Source organism: Semicossyphus pulcher, unplaced genomic scaffold, assembly GCF_022749685.1.
Source record: "Semicossyphus pulcher isolate SPU_LCO1_2020_fin unplaced genomic scaffold, fSemPul1.0.p SCAF_8, whole genome shotgun sequence".
Taxonomy (NCBI): Eukaryota; Metazoa; Chordata; class Actinopteri; order Labriformes; family Labridae; genus Semicossyphus; species Semicossyphus pulcher.
In genome coordinates this window covers 28,448,446-28,471,248 of record NW_027211759.1, presented here as the reverse complement: position 1 = coordinate 28,471,248, position 22,803 = coordinate 28,448,446, and the positions used below count along the sequence as shown (strand labels likewise).

General features: G+C 41.6%; 2 protein-coding genes across 2 annotated transcripts in view; one reads left to right on the top strand and one right to left on the bottom strand.

Moving 5' to 3' along the window:
* The window catches only part of cracr2aa (calcium release activated channel regulator 2Aa), a 30,086-nt gene extending 20,873 nt beyond the window's left edge, over positions 1–9,213 (top strand). Inside the window, exon 18 of the mRNA XM_069686503.1 lies at positions 7,218–9,213. Within this exon, the coding sequence (XP_069542604.1) occupies positions 7,218–7,305 (88 nt within the window). The 3' untranslated portion in view covers positions 7,306–9,213. The remainder of the gene's footprint in view (positions 1–7,217) is intronic.
* A 125-nt stretch (positions 9,214–9,338) lies between these two features.
* The window catches only part of LOC138613424 (protein arginine N-methyltransferase 8-B), a 31,542-nt gene continuing 18,077 nt past the window's right edge, over positions 9,339–22,803 (bottom strand). The window contains exons 7-10 of the mRNA XM_069687093.1: positions 22,087–22,202; positions 16,883–17,033; positions 12,755–12,876; positions 9,339–12,245 (exon numbers count right to left, since the gene is read on the bottom strand). Of these exons, the coding sequence (XP_069543194.1) occupies positions 12,162–12,245; positions 12,755–12,876; positions 16,883–17,033; positions 22,087–22,202 (473 nt within the window). The 3' untranslated portion in view covers positions 9,339–12,161. The remainder of the gene's footprint in view (positions 12,246–12,754; positions 12,877–16,882; positions 17,034–22,086; positions 22,203–22,803) is intronic.

Below are 22,803 nucleotides of genomic sequence, written 5' to 3'. Positions count from 1 at the left end.
CTCTTTCATACCGTCCTGGTTCTAAAAATCTGAAGCCAGATGCGTTGTCTCGTCAATTTGACGATTCAGACAGGGATGACCCTCCGGAACCCATTATGACACTTACTTGCATCTTTGCTCCACTCACCTGGGAGATTGACTCCGTGGTTCAGGGAGCTCAGCAGCAAGAGTCGGATCCAGGAGGGGGGCCTCCTGGTAGAAAGTTTGTACCAACAGGGGTACGCTCACAGCTCCTTCAGTGGAATCACTCATCCCGTCTTACTAATCACCCAGGAGTGCGCCACACTCTGGACTTCCTGAAAAGGAGGTACTGGTCGCCCCGAATGGAGCACGATGTACCAGGGCTGATTTAAAACCGCAGACGGCGTGTTTGAGCCATTTCCAACCCATGAAATGCAGATTTTTATAAATTTGGTAAGAACTGTCAATATTAACACCAGCATTGATGTGTTTCATCACAGTACAGCAATATAATTGGTGTGAATGCTGAAGGCATATGTTCTTCTACTTTATATTTCTTATTATTATTCCACCGCGTTTTTCGGTTCGCTACTCCTTCCGCAAATTTCATCCGATTCAAACCGTTTAAACATCATTACGTGCGTCTCATTCTGACTAGGTGCGCTATGACTTTTGGTATTCATACCCTTCAAAACTTCCGAGTTATTCCCGTTTTTCCAAAAAAAAATTCCCATCTGGAATGAATGGGAAAAATATTCAAACTCTCAAAAATTAACATTAAATTCAACCCTCCATAACTCATTCATACATTCACGTAGAAACTCCATTCCACTTTTAAAATATTCACACATCTTTTAGCTTTTATCAAGATCATTCAACTTTTTCATAGCGTTCATACTTTCTTCACAGGAATCTTTCAAAGCACCTAAAGTTTTCACAAAACGAGTGAAAAATGCCCAGCATTAGAGTGGGTGATGTCATCGCCAGAGGTGGGAGGCTGTGAAAAAACACCTCGGAAATTTCCCAAACAAATTACAACAGCGCACAGAATGTTCACTCCACATACATAAAAAATACATCAAATCGTAGGTAATCTTGTGCTGCTCGTGATAAATGGCGGCCCAAAGCTGAAAAATGTACGCTTCTGCCAATAGATGCCTCAATGTCACAGAAAGTTGCCTAACTGCCCCATCTGCTCTAATGTTAAACATTTCTGGAGAACTCCAAATGGAAGTCCTTCTTTCTGTCGCCGCCCTGACCACATGTTTGGCCGTAGAGACAGAACATTTCAATGGCAGCTTCATCAAATTCTCATGATGCTCATATGAAAATTTTGTGTTGATAGCATTTACGGTCTTGGCACAATGGCAAAAGATTGAGAGGGTGTTTTCGGCTAAAATCTCAGTAAAATCAACTGCTCAGCCAAGGAGTCACACAGCTGCTGCTAATTAACCCACAGCCTCTCCTCATGAGCCATCACCACGGCAACAGCTGAGTTCAGCTAGGGGTCACTTGAGTTCATTTGGAGCTTAGTTGACACATACACACAGGACAGACAATTTGACGCTATCTCAAGCATTTCTCAAGGCTGGTCTTCCATTTTAAACTCCTCCATCATCCTCATCACCTCCTCAGTCATCTTCCTCAACTCCAGACTGACTCTCATCACCTCTAACCTAACCTTTATTACCTCCTCAGTCATCTTCTTCACCTCCAGACTGACTCTCGTCACCTCTAACCTGACCTTTATTACCTCCTCAGTCATCTTCCTCACCTCCAGACTCATTCATTCATATATTCATTCAACATTAGCAGTTCAGCCTTAGCAGTTAAGCATCAGCTCTTCCACAACATATTACATATCTTTCATACTTATATTCATTCAACATTCAACTGCAGCATTAGCAGCTTAGCGTCAGCTCTTCAACAACATATTCAACAACATTCATACATTACATTCATTCAATATTCAAGCCCAGCATTAGCAGATTAGTGTAAGCTATTCAGCAGACAGCATTCACGCATTTTCTAGTTATTCTTATTATTCCGCCACGTTTTTTCCCACCGCTTCTTCTTCCACATTTTTCAGCTGATTCAAACCATTCAAACATCAAAACATTCAGCTCATTCAGGACATTGTTGCTATGACTTTTCTCATTCATACCATTCATCGTTTCCGAGATATTCCTGTTTTAAGCGGAAATTTTGCCCATTCAAATGAATGGTGGAATGTTAAAAAATTCAACATTTTCAAACTTTTTCAGCATTTTTCAACCTTTTTTAAGACTTCACAGCTTATTCATACATTCACTCAGGAACTCCATTCTACCTTTAAAATATTCAGACATCAGCTTTTGTCATGTCATTTCAGATATTTCATACCATTCATACTTTTTTCACAGTCACCTTTCAAAGCACATAAAGTTTCAGTGAAATGTTCAAGATCAGAGTGCAGGATTTCAAATTCAGAGGGGAGAGGCTGCTGAAAAATAACTTGGACGCCTTCCAAACAAATTGCCACAGCGCCCGCAATGTTCACTCCACCGACATAAATAAAGCATCAAAACGTAGGTAATCTTGTGCTGCTTCTGTTAAATGGGTTATGAAAACTGAAAAATGTACGCTTTTGCCAGGAGATGGCCAACTGTCACAGAAACTTGACCAACTGCCCCATCTGCTCTAATGTTAAACATCTCTGGAGAACTCCAAATGTGAGCACTTTTGTATTCGCTGCTCTGGCCACATTGTTGGGAGTATAGACATAAAATTTGCCTGACAGCTACCTCAGACCCTCGTGATGGTCAAATTTAATTTTTGTGTTGATAGCATTTACGGTCTTGGCACAATGGCAGAAGTTTGAGAGGACATTTTCAGCTGAAATCTCAGTTAAAATCAACTGCCAAACTAAGGAGTGACACAACTGCTACTCATGAACCATCGCCATGGCAACAGCTGAGTTCAGCTGGGGGTCACTTGAGTTCAATTGGAGCTCAGTTGACACACACACACACACACACAGGACATATATCTGAACAGTCTCTCAAGCATTTTTCAAGGCTGGTCTTCCATTTTAAACTCCTCCATTGTCCTCATCACCTCCTCAGTCCTCTTCCTCACCTCAAGACTGACTCTCATCACCTTACACATCTTTCATACGTCTATTCATTCATCATTCAAGCGCAGCATTAGCAGAGTAGCATCAGCTCTTAGATAACATATTCCGCATCTTTCATACTTGTATTCATTGAAAATTCAAGCACTGCATTAGCAGTTTAGCGTAAGCTATTCAGCAGACAGCATTCACACTGCAATTTCTTCAGAAATTGCATTTTCTAGTTTAGATTACAGCTCAAAAAACATGTTGAAGTGTGCAGTTACTCTTACGGAATATCAGGGTCTAAACAGCCCACAGGTCCTGGGTCAGGTTAAACCAGTATTGCATCTGTGTTATACTGACACCCTAGGTCAAAGGTCAAAGTTTAATCAAGTTATTTTTAAAGGAACAAACCAGAAAGCATGGATACACGGTGAGCACAACAATGAATTTAGAGACAGTGGTTTATTTACTTAAGAAGGTCTAATAGTGTAAACAGGTTAAAAAGGTAACACGTTCTAAACAAGGAGCTCCGGTAAGTTCATCACTTTATAATGCACCTGAGAGACACTGGTGAGGGATTCAATTTACACGTGACTTTAATACAACTTTACATTCTCAACAACAACAGACGAACAACATAACATAAATTTGTGTTTGTTTATTTTATTTTTCTATTTTATGCTTATTTATTTTGAGCATGTCAGCAGCAGCCAACGCTCTCTATGACATCGAGGCAGGTGAGGAGTTCTGTCTCTCTTGGTCTGTCAGCTGGGACCTCGTGGAGCTCTCCTTCTCCCACTGCTGCTCCTTCTGCTTACATCTCCTGAGGCCTTCTGTGGTCTTAAGGAGGGCTGACCTTTCCTTGTTCCACTTGACGACTTGTTTGTCCAGCTCTTTCTCAGCCTCCTTCAGAGCAGAGGTGAGCTTCTTATTTTTATGTTTTTGATAATCAACTTTAGAGAGACAGGAGGCTCTTGTTTTATCCATCTCCTCCTGGTGGTGGCTTCTCTCCTGCTGCTGCTGAGTCTCCAGCAGATTCTTTGCCTCTGTTAGTGCAGATATGATCTTCTGGTTTTCTGCTCTGTATGCCTCCTGCTGAGCTTGATGGGATAGCTGGGATTTCTCCACAGCCTTTTTAGCTTCCTCTTTTTGTTTTCGGAGAGCTTCCTCCATCTCACTCAGTTCCTGCTTCAGCTTCTGAGCTTCGGCCCACTCAAAGTGAAGATCACTCTTCAGTTTTTTTTGGAGCACATGGAGGTCTTGATTCTTGTAGTACTCCAGCTCCAGATCAGTGTTGGCTTTCCTAAGGCTTGCCCTGACCTTCTTCAGCTCAGCTTTGAGCCCGTTCTCTTCTCTCGGAGCAGAGAGCACCTTCTCCAGCTGCACTTGGAGGTCTTGCTTCTTATAATGCTCCATCTCCAGATCTATGCAGGTTTTCCTTAGGCTCGCCCTTACCCTCTTCAGCTCTGATAGGAGAGTGTCCTCTTCCCTCTGAGCAGAGCGTTTGGGCTGAACCTGTTGCAGCTGAGCTTTCAGAGTAGAGATCTCTCTCTGCAGCTCCTCCTCTCTCTCACAGCTCCACTGCTTGTTCTCTTGCTGCTCTTGGAGCTGATCGAGGTGGTTGGCCAGGGTGTCCTCTTCAATCTCCAAGAGGACTCTACCCTGGGTTGTGCTCTGGGTGATCCTGGCCTCGTTGTCCTTCAGCTCGCTCCTCGCTTGAGCTTCGAGGGAGCTGAGGTAGAAATTGAAAGAAGGTTCTTCTTCTGGGTAGTTGTTCTCCATTTTTGGTGTTTGGATGTTTGGTGTTTGGTGTCTTTTGCTTGACTTGTTCGTACTTCGACGGTGTGGATCTTCCAATGTCTCAGTGAACTCTGAACCAAAACTCTGAGCTTTTATGGCTGTTGCTATGGATACCACTTTGTTATTTTTTATCTTTATTTGATGAATTCTATCGCAACAGGTCATTTTAACATCAGGCGCACACCTGATTTTGTGTTCAGCTGTTTGAACAGAAAACAGGACATACACAAACTTCTTCTTCAACCAAAATTACTGAATAATAAACGGCCGTACATAATCATACCCCAGGATTATAGTCCGGATTAAAAACAAACGTTTTAAAACATCTACAAAAGTGTTTATTCTGACCCCAATATGCCCTATTTTTGTCAAATATATTTTCAAAGAACTTATAGCACAACCTGTATTCCTGTAGCTTGTAAATAAAACAAGGAACACATATCTGACCCTATTCATCATGGCCACCAACTTTTATAACATGTGGCCACTGGGTGGCGCTGCAGGTCTCCTGGTCAACCTGCTGCATAAACTGCTGTTCCTGCTGCAGTATGGTCTCTGCTCCTTAGTTACAGGAATGTATCCATGCACCTACACAATGTGTGACGTTAAAATGAAACATTTTAAAGATAAAAAGTTCAGTGAACTAAGTTGAAGTTTTATGAACTTAGCTTAACTACAAAGCTGCAGTAAAACAAAGGTTGTATCAGGGCATCTGCTGGCTAAGTGGCAACATTTAGTGTTTATTTGTTTTATTAGTGTTGAATTGTATTCATTGAGCAAAGGCCTACAATTTTGATGATTATCATACAAGGGTGTTAAAAAAATCTGCCTCCCCTGTTACTCGCTTACAAAACAGCAACAAAAACGTCTCCTGCCTACCTCAACGCCCTCATCCAGGTCTACAGTCCGTCCCGCCCACTACGCTCTGCCAATGAAAGGCGCCTGGTACTCCCATCACAACAGGGCTCTAAGTCTCTAACTAGACTCTTCTCCTCTGTAGTCCTCCGGTGGTGGAACGAGGTACCAAACTCCATTCGGTCCACAGAGTCCCTTTCACCTTTAAGAAGAAGCTACAGACCCGGCTCTTTATGAACACCTCTGACCTTAATGATATTGATGCTATTTGATGATGATGATATTGACCTCGTTGATGTTGCTGATGATTATTATAAAAAAAAAACCTGTGTGTTGCCTCTGTGCACGGCCTGTCGGCACCAGTGTCCAATCGCACTTGAAGCTGTTTGTTGGCTCTTGCTGACTTTGTTCCCTCCTGTCGTGATCGTTGCTTGTGTTTTATTAACTCTCAGATGTACGTCGCTTTGGACAAAAGCTAAATGAAATTGAAACATTGTTGTGACATTGTAAATGAGTTCAGTGGTGATTGTTGATGCGAATGAACTTCCATGTTTCCCAAATTGTCCAAAACATACAGCAAAGTGTTTTAAAGTAGCATGTCAAGATAGATATTTAGAGTTCAGTGTTTAAGTGTGTCTCTTTGAGCATCTCCATGTGGTGTTCTTCATGTGCTACAAGACATATCAGGGTCAACATCAGCAGTCATCTCCATGGCTGGGCCTGTCTGCTTTTAAACTGCAGTGTACCAAGGACAGGCTGAACAACATGTTTTCAAATTGGCAGGTTTGAGACGCCACAAACCTAAGGAGCCAATCCTGTTAATGGACGGGGTGACGCTATCATTATGTGCAAGCTGTAGCAACCACTTTTGCGATGCGCGAGCCAGCTGTAACTGTCATCATGATTTTTTAAAACTCACTACTGACTACTAACATTAACGTCACTACTACTGATAACTACATTTCAAGCTAGCCAAGTGTCAACAAGTTGCCACTAAACAATGGCGTGTTTTCGCGTCAGACGGGGCAGTTGTAACTTTGCATAGTAGGCAGGGACTATGCAGATTGGGGAGGAGATGCCTTGGGAGGATTTTTACAAGGTAATTAAATGTATTTTGCAGAAAAACATATCATGCAGCTGGTCTTTAAGCTTCACCAATGTTATATTTCATCTGTATTTTTAGAGCTTAGAAGTCCTAAAACTGTGAGTAATCTGACATTCTCACTGGCATTTCTGCTTGGAATAACAGTGCTGTACTGTTGCAAATGTAAACAGCATTACAGTTTGACTTGTCATTATAAATCCACTCGCAGGGACAATGCAGCAAAACAGCACGGAATACAAAGCAACATGACATAGCAAAGAGGTTTGCAACTAATCCAGTGTGAAGGAAAGACCCTGCAGGGTTCACTCAGACCCAGCAGGACTGAAGCATGTGCAGGTTGGAGGCTGGATGTTTTCAGAGGAAAGGGTTGATTTGTGTTTGCATCATTATTTCTCTCAGGATCCTGAAGGAGCAGGAGGACAGAGAGAAGGAGAAGACGGTGCAGCTGGTCAGCAGCCCCTCAGAGAAGAAGAAATCCTGCTGCTAACAGTGAAACAGCTCACACACACACACACACACACAGTAGCACTACCCCTTTACATAGACACACAATGTGACAGATTGACCACGCAGGACACATTAATCTGACCGTCACCACAACTGGTTCTCACATAGTCTTCCGCCACGTAAAACTCTGGGAAACCAACACGATGATCAACACTGTGCATGTTGTGTGTCAGGGATGTTTTTGCACTATTGTAAAGAGTTTACTACCCAATTATTTACAGTTTGAGAAAGATATACATTTTATGTGTATGTAGAAAATAATATATATGTACAGCTGATCAAATCTAAGACAAACTGAGATTTATTTTCTTTTTAAAATGTGTGATATTCCTCCGAAGTCTGACTGTAGCTCTCACTTCTGTGTCACTTGGGGGCTTTTTACTGTTTGTATTTATCGATTCAGTGTTATGTGTGATTTTTTTTTTTGCATCTTTTGTACAAGTGCGTGACCTGGACACTAAAACATGAACAATTGTATAATTTAATGTACATCAAAGTGCAGTTATCACTAATAAGTTAAACGTTTGGTGTTAAGTTTTTGTTTAGATCGGTCAGAGAGGCGTAGCTTTAAACAGTGTGTTTGTTTCTTCACCTGGCACACAGAGTAAAAACTAACTTGTGTTCTTCTGTGTTCATTTCACTGAAGAAACTTATTGTGATGTTAAGTCTAGAAACACTTAAAATCATTAGTTTTAAATGTAGGACTTGTAGGGCTGTGACATTTAATAGTACTTTATTTATTTAGTTCTCTGAGTTGTACTGTGTTGTTGTGTTGTAACAGGACTGTGGGTTGTTGGCCTACCTGATTATTGGGATGTTGGCCCAGTTTTGTTTTCTTTTGATTGAACTGGAAAAATAATTTAATCATTTTTTCCCCTAATAGACCCAATGCAGTTTAGTGCAGAACAAATGTAATTCAGATAATCTACATCGGTGCCAAGTATGTTTATAATAATTGTGTAAATATCATGTAAAATAAGTAATGTAATTTAAGTTTAAAGGCTTTGGTTAAAAGTAGGGATGCACGATTCATAAGTGATACAATTGCAAATAAAATGTCCAGTACATGCAACCCCAATAAGCTCAGACACATAACAATCCATAATTTTGAGGTTGAGGAAAGAAATATGAAATGGTATCAAAAAATGTTTAAAATTAAAAATATTGGGGGCGCTGATTTAGCTCGGTTGGTGGAGCAGGCGCCCCATGTACAGACGTTACAGACCTCTGCCTTTGCTTCATGTCACCTCCCACTCTCTTATCCCAGTGTTTCCTGTATCTCTTCAGCTATCCTAAAAATGAAGGCAAAAATATCCAAAATATAATCTTAAGAAAAACAGCTGAAATAATTTGTATTCCAGATTGTAACACTGTAAAAGTTTTACAGGTGTGAAGGCACTGTATTTGTGTAACGGTTCAGTAGTCATACATTTGATATCAGCTTAGTTTTGTCCAGCTAACCCATAATAACTTAAGTTTCATTTATAACACCATCTGTCAGAAATAGATGCTTTGTGTCGATTAGAGATGTAGCCATCAGACCCTTTGTCTTGCTATTTCATTGTCAGCAATACAGTGACAACATACCATCACTAAGGGAGGCGTGTTTACACTTTCACACGTTCTGTAGGGTCCAGAGAACTATGGAATATTAAATCCCCAATCTTTGCTCACTATATCTTAACCTTTCTTACCATCAGGTGTGCATTAACAGCAGGTTATCAACTTCTTTTTAAAGCAGTCATATGACATTATTGGTTAACGATATCAGCCATTAAAAGCAGGTGATTATAGGTGCATCCTCAGCTTTTGTACAAGTTCAAATCTGACTGTTTTGTATGGCACTAATTGTGCTTCGCTAACACCAGTGTCTTGCACAACACTTGAATGTTTCTCGTGTAAATATTCTAAAACAAATAAACTAAAACATGTTCATGTTCATTTGTAAAGACCGTGAGTCATTTCTTCCTGCTACTCTGATATGAAAATAAGTTACACAGCATCACCAGTGGAGGATTTTGAACATTGCTATTTATTCAGTTTTGAAGTTGACATGGCAATTTGTGAAACAAGTTATTCAATACATTTTTAAAGAAGACAATACATGAGGAACTAACATGCCAATTCATCCAGTTAAACTTAAAACTATATTATAACCAGGTTTGTGTTTAATCAAGCAGCCGAGTTTTCCTTAAAGCTCAAACTGTGAACATATTCAATAAGTCATCTCTTCATAAACGTATTGGTCTAAATAAATGATCAGATTTATCCTGTATAATTGATTTTAAGCTTTAATAATTTATAACAGTGTATTGCTTATTTGTACCAGCAGGCTCACTGAAAGCCCAGAGGATCAGAGACACTGTGAGCTCTCTGTGATACACGTTCTGTTGATTGTTACAAGCATTAGCTACATGCTTTATAAATGTTTCCTGTGTTGCTCCCGAGTGCTCCTGGTCGACTGTACATTTAAATTTTGAAATATTTATCAGGGCCTCTGCATCACATATAAGACGGGGGAATAGAGGCTGCTAGAGGCTGTTAGAACAATATTATAAAAAACAATTATAGTCATGTATGACCAGATAGTTTAAAAAGAAAAAAACGTGTTTTGTTTCGTTGATGCTAATACTAGATACGGTAGTGTTAGGTCTGCCTGGATCTCATGAAGAAAACCCTTCACCGGGTGCCTTGGCACGGACCGTAGTAAGAGCACAGGTGACAGTGATCATTTTCATCTCCTTCAAACACTGTGTGTCCCAGCAGCTAAGTCTGTTAAACTCTAGCATTATATCATGTGAGGTGTGTTACAAGAATCATGGCTCTCAATCTGACAAGGTTCATAGATACTTCTGCAGGTCATCATTATTTCTTTGCCTCCTCTTAGAAAGACTTCTTTGTCATGTGTGATCAGAGCTACGGGAGCTTAAAGCTGCATGGCAGGTAAAAGGGAAAATCAGATTAAACCCTGAAAAGTTCAAAGATACTTTTTGATGTAAAAACGTACGGAGCCCAGGAGGGGACATGGAGGAAAAACATCAAAGGCTGGGAAAATAAAAAAGATGTATTTTTGCGAGATCTTTTGCGAGATTTAGCAAAAACACACATCCCGGGCTCCTTAATAACAAGATACAGCTCCGGAAAAAATTAAAGACCACAGCAAAAATATGTTTTTCTCTGGTTCTTCTATTTATAGGTTTGTGTTTGTGTCAAATTAACTTTTGTTTTATTGTAAACATTTCTCCTACTTCCAAATCAAATATTCATTCATAAAAAAAAAAAAAGTTTTTCAGAGCTCGAATAATGAAAAGAAAATGAGTTAAACAACAGAATACTAATGTTTTAACTAAGGAAGAGTTCAGAGGTCAATGTTTGGTGGAATAACCTGGTTTATAATCACAGCTCTCATGCATCTCTGCATGCTCTCCTCCAGTGTGTCTCAGAGCTGCTGGGTGACGTTAGGCCGCTCCTGGAGCAGCTCGGCTTTGTTCGATGGCTTGTGACCGTCCATCTTCCTCTTGTTCACATTCAGGAGGTTTTCAATGGGGGTCACATCTGGATTTGGACGGCCATGACATGGAGAGAGAGATGCTGATTTAAGGAGCATTTGGAGCGGTCTCTTAACTTTTTCTGGAGCTGATTTTCACTTTTAATTATGACGTACCACTTATATTGTTCTAAAAGTAACTTATTTGTCTAGTTATATAACCTGAAATGTCTCATGTTTAAACAGGATCACTTATAATGAGAAAACATAACTTCATTGTTATGATGTAAAACTATATGATCACTTTTATGTCATAATAATGTGAAAATATCTTATTAGAGCAATACATTTTTTCACATTAGGACTTGATACTTATTTGTTTTTATCTTTAATTATGCAATACACGTCTATATAAGGTTAATAGCTAGTACTTAATAAACTCTGTGGGGTGAGACTGTTTGACCTCGATTACGTCCAGATGTAGTTTAAAGAGACTTGACCTCCTGCGTTTCAAGTCTAACCTGTAACTCAAGAGGAGAGTGTCTGTATATGGAACAATAGAAAAAAGCTAAATGCAGCAATGCAGAAAAGCAGTAGGTACACTTCGGCACTTGGTCAAGGCATTAGGGACGGGGAAGGTTTGTTATTGGCATGTCAACATCACGGGGCACACGTGGAGTCCAAGCTGTGCAACAGTGTGAGCTTCGACACCTTCTATTACACACTCACAGGAAGCTACGGGTACACTGACAACGCAAACACGTTACCTTTCACATCACGCACATACACGTACCGACGCAGGTTTGTCCTTGGCTGTTAGTTTTCCAACATTACTCAGTTTATACAACTAAAAGTTTTTCTCTGTTAATCATTCAATACGACACATAATAAGACAGAAGAGTTACACCTTAAATGTCTACCTTTAGCAGAATAAGGACGACACAGTGATGAGTTAATGAGCTCATCTGTGATTTAAAAGCATCCCTCTGTAAGGTCCAAGTTATTGCAAAAACAAACACTGAAGGAAACACACAGGTACATCACTCCATCTCACAGGAACACACAGCAATAATCAATAACATTCATCAAGACGAGAAGATGTTCCTGGCCTCGTTTAGTCAGTGTTACATTCAGGATTGTTTAACAGTCAGTATCAGTGACTTCCTGCCTTCATCATGCACTGTGGTGACAATAGTGATACTGTCAGCGGGGCCACTTCTGCCTGCTCTTTGGCCTGGTCTCTTATTCTCCGCCTCTTGGTGTCTGTCTGCAGTCATGGGAGCGTCTCTGTCTCCCTCTGGTGCTCAGCGGTTCACACTCAGTGGGGCACCGAGGTCCCCACGTCACACTTAACGCATCTTGTAGTCGTGGGAGATGGCCGCTTCACACAGCTGCCCTTTGAAATCCATCTCGAAGGTAAAGTCCAAGTCACGCTGCGGGTACACAGAGAGAGGAGAGAAGGATGGTGGTCAGAGAAAGGAGAGGCAATATTTACGAAAAAACCTCCAAAGAGTACAATCAGATCTGTCCCTGACAGCAGAACATGGTGTTTAATAAGCACAGATTGTTTGTGTGAGACAACAGGAGGAAGCGAGTCTCGCCTCTCCATCCCAGAGGGGGAGGAGAGGACGCTCACAAGGTCAACAATAAAATCTGTTGTTGTTTGTCTGGGAGTCGCTGCAGTGCGGCTGCATGTTTGACCGTTATCCAACACCGAGGAGAAAACAAGCTGCTGCGGGGAGGCAGCGCAGGAAATGACTCGTGTTAGATATAAAGAATATAAAGATAAGACGCTGCGCATATTTGTATTCATTTTTCTTTCACACACACACTACCATGTGTAAAAAGTAGATATACAGCTACTGCATATTTCAAATATATTGCCACATGACTTACACTAGTGTAATAATTCATCTGCAACAAAGGACTGTACAATACTCACAGTGTTTTTCTCATTGGGTTTCATAGCGATGCTGCCGGTTATCTCCTCTCCTCTCCGCACCGTCAAATAGTCCTCCAGATAAAACACAGTCTGCTTCCAGTGGGTGTACGGAGCATCTGGTGCTGGGACGGACACACACACACACACACAAAGAGAGAAACACACATTCTATTATAATAAAAAACAGCCCTTTAGGACACAAAGGAAGAAGCACTTTCCAGTGAGGTGTAAAAGTTATCATTAATGACTTTGTCCTGGTTCCTCATCAGCTGTTAGAAGCTTCAGACAAAATCAACATCAACATTTACAACTGCAGAAAATTTTTTAGTTTATGATGAAACATTTATAACTACTCGTTTATTAAAGTGGTAATCTCAGAAGATCTCAGTTTTATTCTCTTTGGCGGCACCTATGGCGATAAACTGTAACTGAGGGAGCACACTTCCCAGATATCCAGACAGTGCTGCATGTGTGACGTCCACGGTTGGCTCCGGTTGTAACTCTTGATTTTCCTCGCTGACGGTCGCTTTCCTTTTTCGACTGTTTGCTTCATCTGAGCGTCGAGTTTGTTTCTTCTTCTTTGGATTTTCATTTATTGTTGAAGTTGTATCTGTAGTCATCCATCTTTTCTTTGTTTGTTCAGCCATAGTAGATTACTGTTTACTCGCAACACTTGCAGAGACCGGAAAAACAGCTGCTTAGCTCCGCCTACCCTCTCTGGCAGACCAACCACTGCTGGCTGATGGAAAACACGTCACCAACTGGGTGCCGCCACAGACACCCAGTCCATAATAATACTATATACTGCAAATGTAAAGGCTTTCACCAGTGGGCCATAGGCTCAATCACCATTCATGTACATGTATCACCATCCAGATAAATACTCTGATGGTGATACATTTATTAGGATTAAGTAATGTAGTTTTTAATCCCTTAAAAATTGTTTATATTGATTGCTTATAACTGATAAATCATTACTGAATGATTTATTGACCATTAAGAAACGTTGTTTCTCTATAACCCTCTTTGTTTCACCAACGCTCTGATGTGTTTGTCAGCAAACACTGGGCCGAAGGCAGAGGGACACCAGGGACACGTTGTCAGTCCATCATGGGGCAGACAGAGACAAACAGGCTACCTGATGTAGGTGTGAAAATAAACACAGGCTTATGAGAGAAAGAGCAGCGGTGGAGAAGTGATGCTGCAAGAGGAGCAGGTAACTCCACTTGAGTTGAAGATGAAAGCGCTGAGAGAAGCAGGAAATGTCTGACTACATTCTTGACCTCTCCTCTGCTGCTCTTTCATCAGCCTCCTGCTTTGTATTTATCCTGATACCTTCTGTGCCTCCATCTGTGTGTATTTTTGTGTGTGTGCGTGGAAACACTGCAGCCCCAAAACAAATATGAGCTTCAACCAGCGCCCTGACCGCCACTGAGCACTTGGCCTCTGATTCCAAAGATCTGTGGGGCTTAAGTGAGTTTCTGCCAGCTGTCCCGGGCAGCTCGGCGGCTCTGCCTTTATAGACGAGCTCTTTGTGAGTCCATTGATAAAAGTGTCTGCCAATCAGCATGGCCGCCGCACAGGCCTGGCTCTCAGTTTGTTTTGGGCTTAGTTCAACAAAGAACCAAACAAGCTAGCTGTGTTTCTCATGCTAATTCAGTAAGTGAGCCAGAATTTCTAATATCAAGCATAAATTGTTTGTCTGTTTGTGAAACCCAGTCCAGCTTTAGCTGCATGTCTGTAAGTTTGGATCTGTATCTTTTTTTGCAGATAAGAAGGGTCTGAAAGAAGAAGATCAATACAAGGGAAGAGTTTGGGAGTTTAAAATTGTTCTCATATACTACAGGTATCTATTTGAAAGGTTCAAGGTCCTGTTGATACTATGATTCGTGGTTTATAAAAGATTAAGCACAAAATCACCTGTATCAAAGGGCCAACAGACATTTTGTACTCACTAACTGAAAACACTCAGCACCAGTATTTGCCTCGACCACTAGAGGTCAGTCTCACACAGATTTTGAGCAGCTAACAGTTCTTGTGTGGCAAGGATCAAACGCAATGAGTTAGAAAAATGAACCGCTGTAAGCAGGGATGTTTCTGGACTCCCACTTTACTTCAGCTCACTTAATACGGCAGTACTTTGTGTAGCTGTCCTCCAAATGATGCTCCTGATTTTACTTCAGGCCACTGGGAGCTTTCATCTCCACTGTTTTGTGTCTGAGGATGTTTTCTCTTTCTGAAGTGAAATTCAGTTCCAATTTAAATCAAACTTTTCCTTTTGTCCCTCATTTTTCTTCCCTTTTTGAAGTAAATCTGCCAACACATGAGTGATCCCAGCGAGTATGTTTCTGTTGAAAAGACATTTAAACCGGTTCAGAGATTTTTCACCGACTATTTGAAGATGTTGATTAAACGTTTATGTTTAGCCCAGATTTCACCTGCTTCTGTCACAAGATTCATCCCACACAAACGGCAATTTTAACGTCTCATAGCGGCTAAAATGATTAATACAGCAGTGCATCGCAGTCACCAACACATTTTTTTTGCATACATGGGTAGAGTCGGACTCACTACACAATCCAGCACTCATCACATCAGCTACCAAAGTCTCCTGAAGCAGTGAATTCCCGTCAGGTATTAATCACCTACGTCAGCATCCAGGGGTCGCATGCGCAGCCTTCTTCTTTCTTCTTCTGTGGGAAATGTTTCAAACTGCTCCCTTTGCGATGTCTCTGAACGTTCTTGTTAACATCACACAGATCAAAGTTTGTAAATGTTCTACTTTCATTTCTAAATCACACTAGTACTGGCTTCTCTTCACTGGCTTCCTGTCAGTTTCAGGATCCAGTTTAAAATGAACGTTAAATGGGCTGGCACCATCCTACTTGTCTGTGCAGCAGTCAGAGCACTGAGGATAACAAATCAGATGCTCTTGGATGCTCCAAGATCCAGGCTCCAAACCAGACGAGACAGAGCCTTTGCGGTGTCTGCTCCTCACCTGTGGAACAGTCTATCTGTAAATATTGGAACCGCCCAGATCCGTGAAAGATTTAAATCACTGCTTAAAACTTTGCATTGGCTTGACATCAAGACATTTTATTATGAAACTATATTTTAGTCATTTTCATTGTGTTTTTATTGTTTATTTTACTCATGTTTGTTCTTTTAGTAGATATTATGTTTTAAGCTTGTACGGCACTTTGGTCAGCCGCGGTTGTTTAAATAATCACAACGTCACATTATTGTCAAAGTAGTTTTTTCTGCATTCATAGCAAGACTAAGTTTAAAATTACACTTATATTTGTCGATTAAACATGCGGCTACAACAATGAAATGGTTGGCTAAGCTAGGGCTAGCTTAAAACAGGGGGAAAAACTAGCCTGGCTTTGTCCTCGGGTAAAAAAATGTATGTCAGCGTCTTTAGAGCTGATAAATTCACAGATCTTGATTTATAAATCTGAACAAAAATTAAACAAGCAATGACACAGATTAAACATTTGAGACAGAGCATTTTGGCATCCAAACAAAGCTAAGTGTCTGCTAGGCTCTGCAGCCGAGCATCACGTGTAAGCTGAAGGCCTTCCTTCAGAGGGAGCTGAATAAGACTTCAGATAATCCCCTGAATGTGTACAAGACTGAGTGAATATTATGATAGAATATTATAGACACCAGAAAGTTGTTTCTTGACAAACTCATTGCCTTTGTATTCAATGAGCAGACGTGAGAGTGGTGAGGCTTGTCTTTGTGTCTAACTTTTGGCAAGAAAACAAACAATCAAACTGTATTTATGAGCACCTTCTTTATTTACGTCACCTCTCAAGCGAACCCGAATTTGTCATTAGTTTTAACGGCTGTTGGATTTTAAGCTCAGGCCAATTGTTCCCTTAAGAAGCAGATCTCAGTTCACTGAAGCCATCAAGAAAAGCTTTTTAAGAAGGAAAGCACCATCAGATTCAGTCACACATCCTTTCTGATGCACTGTGGACCTAAGGGAGGTACTGAATCTGACCTCTAGGGGTGCTGTTTTACTGCTGAAGCTATGTCATTAGCATTACTTTAATGCAGCTGCACATACACACCCACACATCAAATCCCTGTTGCTCATGGAGAGAGTGTGAGGCATCTTACCGGTGGAGAAACCAGTCTTCTTGTGACACTTTGTGAACTCGATGTGGAAGTAAGTGACCAGCGCGTGGATGTAGTCGTTCCTCTGTATCTGCAGGCAGAACGCTGAGGTGAAGGAGAGGTCCTCAGGCTTCACCGTGTAGATGTCCACCTCCTGCAGGAGTAAAGACATAAGCATTAACAAAACTCTGACACAACAAGTCACTGCACTAGTAAACGTTTTTTTCTTGGACAAAGCCAAGCGAGCTGTTTCCCCGTGTCCATTCATTGCACTAAACTAAGCTGCTCGGCTGCTTACGGTAGCTTCATTTCTCGGGAACCTGAGAGTGGCATCGTTCTCATCAAACTATTCCTTTAGGATGAAGCTAGTTTAATACTGACCTAAACATAGACTGCAGTATAGGTAATAAAGCCCGCCTCCTCCATGTTAACAGATGGGACATGAGTCAAACTATAAAATCAAAATACACGTCAAATACATTTTTCTCAAACATGGTTTCTGTCATTATAGTTAGTTCTTATCATGCTGACTTATGTCCAAGTGTTCATTTTTCTGACAAGTTTACTTCTAACTAGTTATTTGATGCTATAAAAAGGGGGTGTGGCCTCATGATTGACAGCTCTGTTGACAAATGGGGCTCCTGCAGCGTTCTGTTCCCGAGTAGCAGAGTAGAGGAGGAACGGCGAGAGGAGACGTAACTAACACTTAGGGGGCTTTCACATTAGGGATCTGGACCTGGATCCGAGTACACTTAACCCCAAAGTCCAGTTCTTTTGACTAGTGTGAACACTGTACCGTACCCGGGCACGGGTCCACTTGAAAAGGTGGTCTCGAGTAGGGTTCATGTGTTCTCAATTAATAATGTGAAAGCTGCGCGGAGAGGGGAGAGGGGGCAAAGCAATCGTACCTAATGTGAAAACGCCCTAACACTACAGTCAATGAACTTTCCATAAGCGTGAATATCTGCTCCAGACCGACACGAGAAGCTTTTCTGCTGCAGACTGAGCCCACCTGAGGGTCCAACACGGCAAGGCCACAAGGTAAATGTGTGTTTTGGGTAGAGGAAGGGGCGGGATGTCAATACTGAGGCTCCACCCACTCTGGCTTTAAATGTGCAAGATGGCAGCAGCTGCTATGGGGCTATTTTGGCTTCACTTTTGCACAACAAAAGGAGGTGCAAACTCATCGCCCATCTTCACATACAGTCACTGGACCTAACAAGACCTTTTTTCATGAACTTGCAACCTCAGAATGCTGTAAAAACAATCCCAGACAACAGAATGTCATTTAATGTTGCATAAAATACATTTAGAAGAGCTCAGAAACATAACCATTAAGATGAAGATGCACCTTCTATGTGCAAAAAGATAAAGTGTCACCATTCGACTCCATTGCGACTGTGCCAAAATCCTAATAACCATCCAGAACGAGGCCAGTAACCTTTGTTTGTAAGTAGGACAAGAGTAGGAGGCCGGGGTCACCTGGGAGCTCTCAGCACTGTCAGGCTCCAGGTGTTTTTCATGCCTGGTGCTAGCAACCTAAAAACCTTGTATGTCCCCTGGTTCCAGTCAGTTTAACAGGGTATCTGATACCACCGTGTCCCACTAGAGAGGAACATGTTGTTCCAGATTCTGGTTCACTGCGATGTGAACGGCACTGCGCCAAAATATCATGTCAGCTTTGATAAGTGAGCACAGAGGGGAGAGCAGCACACCTGAAAGTGCACTGCAGGGTAAACACGTAGGCAGAGGTGTGATAATCTTGTTCTGTGTACCTTTGGCGCTAATAAATATTCACTGCTAGCTTGTTGGCTTTGGTGCCAGATGCCACATTTGCTGTGAAGGAACGAGCCGTATGTTTGCAGGCAATAAAAACAATGCAATATTAATGTCAGATTCCCCCTGCTGTGTTCAGAAAATAATCACACCCATAAACAGCAGATACTTCCTCTGGTCATGCAGTGTGAACTTCTCCAAGTCACATCTCAAACTTTAACACACACTGTAGTGCTTACCCTCGTGCAAACACTCTGAAGGCTAAATATAACGTTTAAGTTCAGTATCATGCAGGTCGATGATGTTTCATTAATTATGTTCGGCAGGTTTATACGAGGTAATAACGCTCGCTGAGTATTGCAAGCAGCAGTTTAATAACATCAGGTCCCGTGTGTACTACACCTCGGCTATTCAACTTTAATGAGGTCATGCAGTAATGCATTTAAAGACAATAAAAGGCGTCAGCGGGGTATCATTGTTGTTCCTTTTCTTTTTTACAAGACCCAAAGATGAGCAGCATTCCCACCAGCATCATACAGATATTAACCTCTCATGATTGATCTCTTTGCTTGTTTTATGTCTCACTGCATGTAAAAACATCTTATATGAAAGAACTGGGTGCTTGATAATCAGCAACACTGATGTGAAGGTGTGATCGAGGTGAGACAGGGCAGAGCCGTCTCATCGCTGCCAGCTGTGAGGTCACCGTGACAAGGAGCACAATCAGGAGGACTAGACGGGTTGCTATTGACATGCAGAGCACAGCAGTCTGATCTAATCCTCCCACTGAGACGCACAGGCAGGGTAACATCCACACGTCAAGGTCATACTCATACAAGCTATAGCATGTCGTACAATATGTTCACAAATAATGTCTCGGGGTGGTTCTATGTGTGATTCACCATGTTATCATCCACATCTCTGCATTATACTTTATAATAGGCATCTCAATTTGCATTCTGTATGGAAACGTTTAATGTGTTGACATTGTAATGTATAATCAGTCTCTGTTTACACACTGTAGTCTCAGCTCATTGACTTTTAGTGCAGCTTGTCTGATACGTCATCCGGCTTTAGAACATGTTGGTAACCATAAATACCTAGGTAATAATCAAAGATGAAACGCTGATGAAACAATAGCACGTCCTCGTTCCAAACCGTCCTAAAGACACTCTGTCTCTGTCCTTGGGGTCTCATACAGATGCAAAAGGTGATATTAACCCAACAGGGGCAATATGAGACAAAAAAACTGCTTTGGTCACATACCACACTACGGTGGTGGTTGCTGAAGCAATAGATGGTCCAAACAACATATGACCTTCACTCTGGAGACAGAGGTTGGAGTCCTGTGTATAACCAAAGTCAATGTTGAGTTTTTGTTTAAACCTACCGAATTAAGTTTTTTCTTAAAGCAATAATCGTGAAGATTTCCATGTAAATAAATGTCACTAAAGTCACTATCTATCGCCGAATAAGGTAACACAATGGTGACTGAGCCGATGGCCCACTGGTGAAAGCCTTTACATTTGCAGTATATAGTATTATTATGGACTGGGTGTCTGTGGCGGCGCCCAGTTAGTGACACGTTTTCCATCAGCCAGCAGTGGTTGGTCTGCCAGAGAGGGTAGGCGGAGCTAAGCTGCTGCACTTCTGCTTTCTGTAAGCATTGCAAGTGAACAGTAATCTACTGAACAAACAAAGAAAAGATGGATGACTACAGATACAACTTCAAAAATAAGTGAAAATCCAAAGAAAAAGAAACTTGACGCTCAGATGAAGCAAACAGTCTCAAAAGGAAAGCCACCGTCAGCCAGGAAAATCAAAAGTTACAACCATAACAAAGGGAGCCAGTCACAGATGTCTGGTTATATTGGGAAGCACGAAACTGAAATTAATTTCCTTTGTATCTTCAACCACAGAATTTTTAACATAAACCCAATCTCAGAACCTTTCAGCTATTGTCTGATGATATATCCTCAGAGGACAACGGTGAACATGTTGGACGTGTCCGGTTTAGCCAGCGTTTAGCGATAAACGACTTCCAGCCCAGACTTCCTTCTCTGTGCGCTGCATTGTTTGAAGTCCAGTTAGCAGCTCGAGAAGCGACCGTGTGTTCAGATCAAAGTGAAGTGAAATTCTCCCTCCAGATATGTCTGCTAAATAAACGCTGTCATCTCTTGGTTCGTCCCATCCCCCGGAGGAGCGCCTGTTCATCTGTCTAAACAGTAAGTTACACAGAGGCTGCACTCTGGCTTACTTCAGCGGGATGAAGCCCAAACAGAAACAGATTTTCTTGTGATCGACTTTAATTAACGGCTCTTCAGTTTGCTGAAATAACAACATCATGATGCAGATTAGGAACAAGTCAACATGAAGCTTTGTCAGGTCTGTCCTCAAGAGGAGAAGAAAACTACTTTAACATGAAGTTTGTTGAACGGAGGGCGGAGCCATCATTTATGATGCATTCAAGGAAGTCAGGAAATCTAAATGCTGTCATGGAGATTTGTCTAGAGTTGAATATTTTGATCTAGAACAGATTGTTGCTGAACTTGCGGCAGATGTTTGCTTATAGAGATTAATAAGACGCTAAATCGTTGTCAGATGACGCTGATGGGAGTCGGGATGTCATTACGGTGGACTGCATTCCACCTGCTTTTGCTCTCCACACGGACTGTTTGTTCTGTATACGCCGCAGCCTGCTGAAACGTGATTGGTCAATATTACTCGGACTACAAGAGTACTACAAACAGAACCCAGAACACTTCCCATACTAAGAATCCACGCCCCTGCTCACAGACTCTACATTTGTATGTAGAATCTATACAGATTAATCTAAACCTAAGCAGACGTTCAAAAGTAATCACACGTTAGACAGGAAGAAAAGAGACGCTACCTTCTGAGTCAAAATGAGACGGTGAAGTTTTGGTATTTGAGGACCTGGGATGTGAACGCTTTGGAAAAGCTATTAAATGGACCTTGTAGTCTGACATTTATTTAAAGTTCAGTCTAGAATGAATCATTAACCTCAGACCTTTAAAAAAAAAAAAAGTCATGAACATTTATTGAACATCCAAGAAGCAATTGGCGATTCAAACTCTGACTTGCACACTGGGCAAAGATCATGACAAATGATTGAAAGATCCAGAACTGCTGCTAAATAAATCCTGTGGTAAATTAGCATTTTTAACTACCGTTTCTCAGGTAAAGAATAAACTTAGCCATCCTTAGAGAGGATTGTTTGACAGACTGTTAGCTTTGCATCAACACCTGGCCATGAATGGCATCTCCTGACCACCAGGCCAGTTATTTCATCATTTTACACCAAGGAAACTCTCTTCTGCAATGAATTGGGTCTACAGCCGACATGCACTCATGCTTTGAGATGATTTGATCATGACCATCAGTTAAAGGTATCTCCATGTTTAACTGACCTTAATGAGGCAGGAGTTGGTCACCACCTGTTTGGGGTCCACAACGTCCACCAGCGGTTCCTTCATGGCCACGTTACGGATACAGGTCATGTCAAAGCCATAGACGTTCTCCCACCCTGTGAAGAACAGCATCACTGAGTAACTTTGGCACCAAGTTCCCTGTTCTGTGAAAACTGCACACACACGGCATATTCCCTTCTTTCAGTGTTTCATTCAGTTCAGTTCAGTAAACAGGCTGCAGATGTAAAACAATGTAGTTGGGGTCTTAAGCACAGGTTGTCTAAGAATGCTCTGGACCTCCTGTCGTTTTGGAACGAGTTTCTAACGACAGATGAAGCTCAGATTGTAATCGTGGATGATTTGTAAACATGAGCCTCCTTGAACGCAGCCTCTCCTCTTGCCTTGGACACCCTTTCTGCTTTTGCTGAATCCTTCCATACATTATTCATCGAGCTCCTTAAGATAGTGTGTGAGCAAACATCTCTATCATGACCTGAAAGGAGAGAGCTGCTCGAGTGAGTCTGAGAGCTGGTGATAATGAGCAGGTCACACACCTGCAGGGACTGTGTAATGTAATGTATTTGCATTTCATGCTGCCCACTTAACAATAGCAGCTTGCAGCCCAGAGGAGTACTAATGACCGCAATATGCTCTGTAACACTGGAGGGCTGCAGGAGGCCACTTCTAAGCCAGTCCAAAGGCCATCTTTGCCATCTG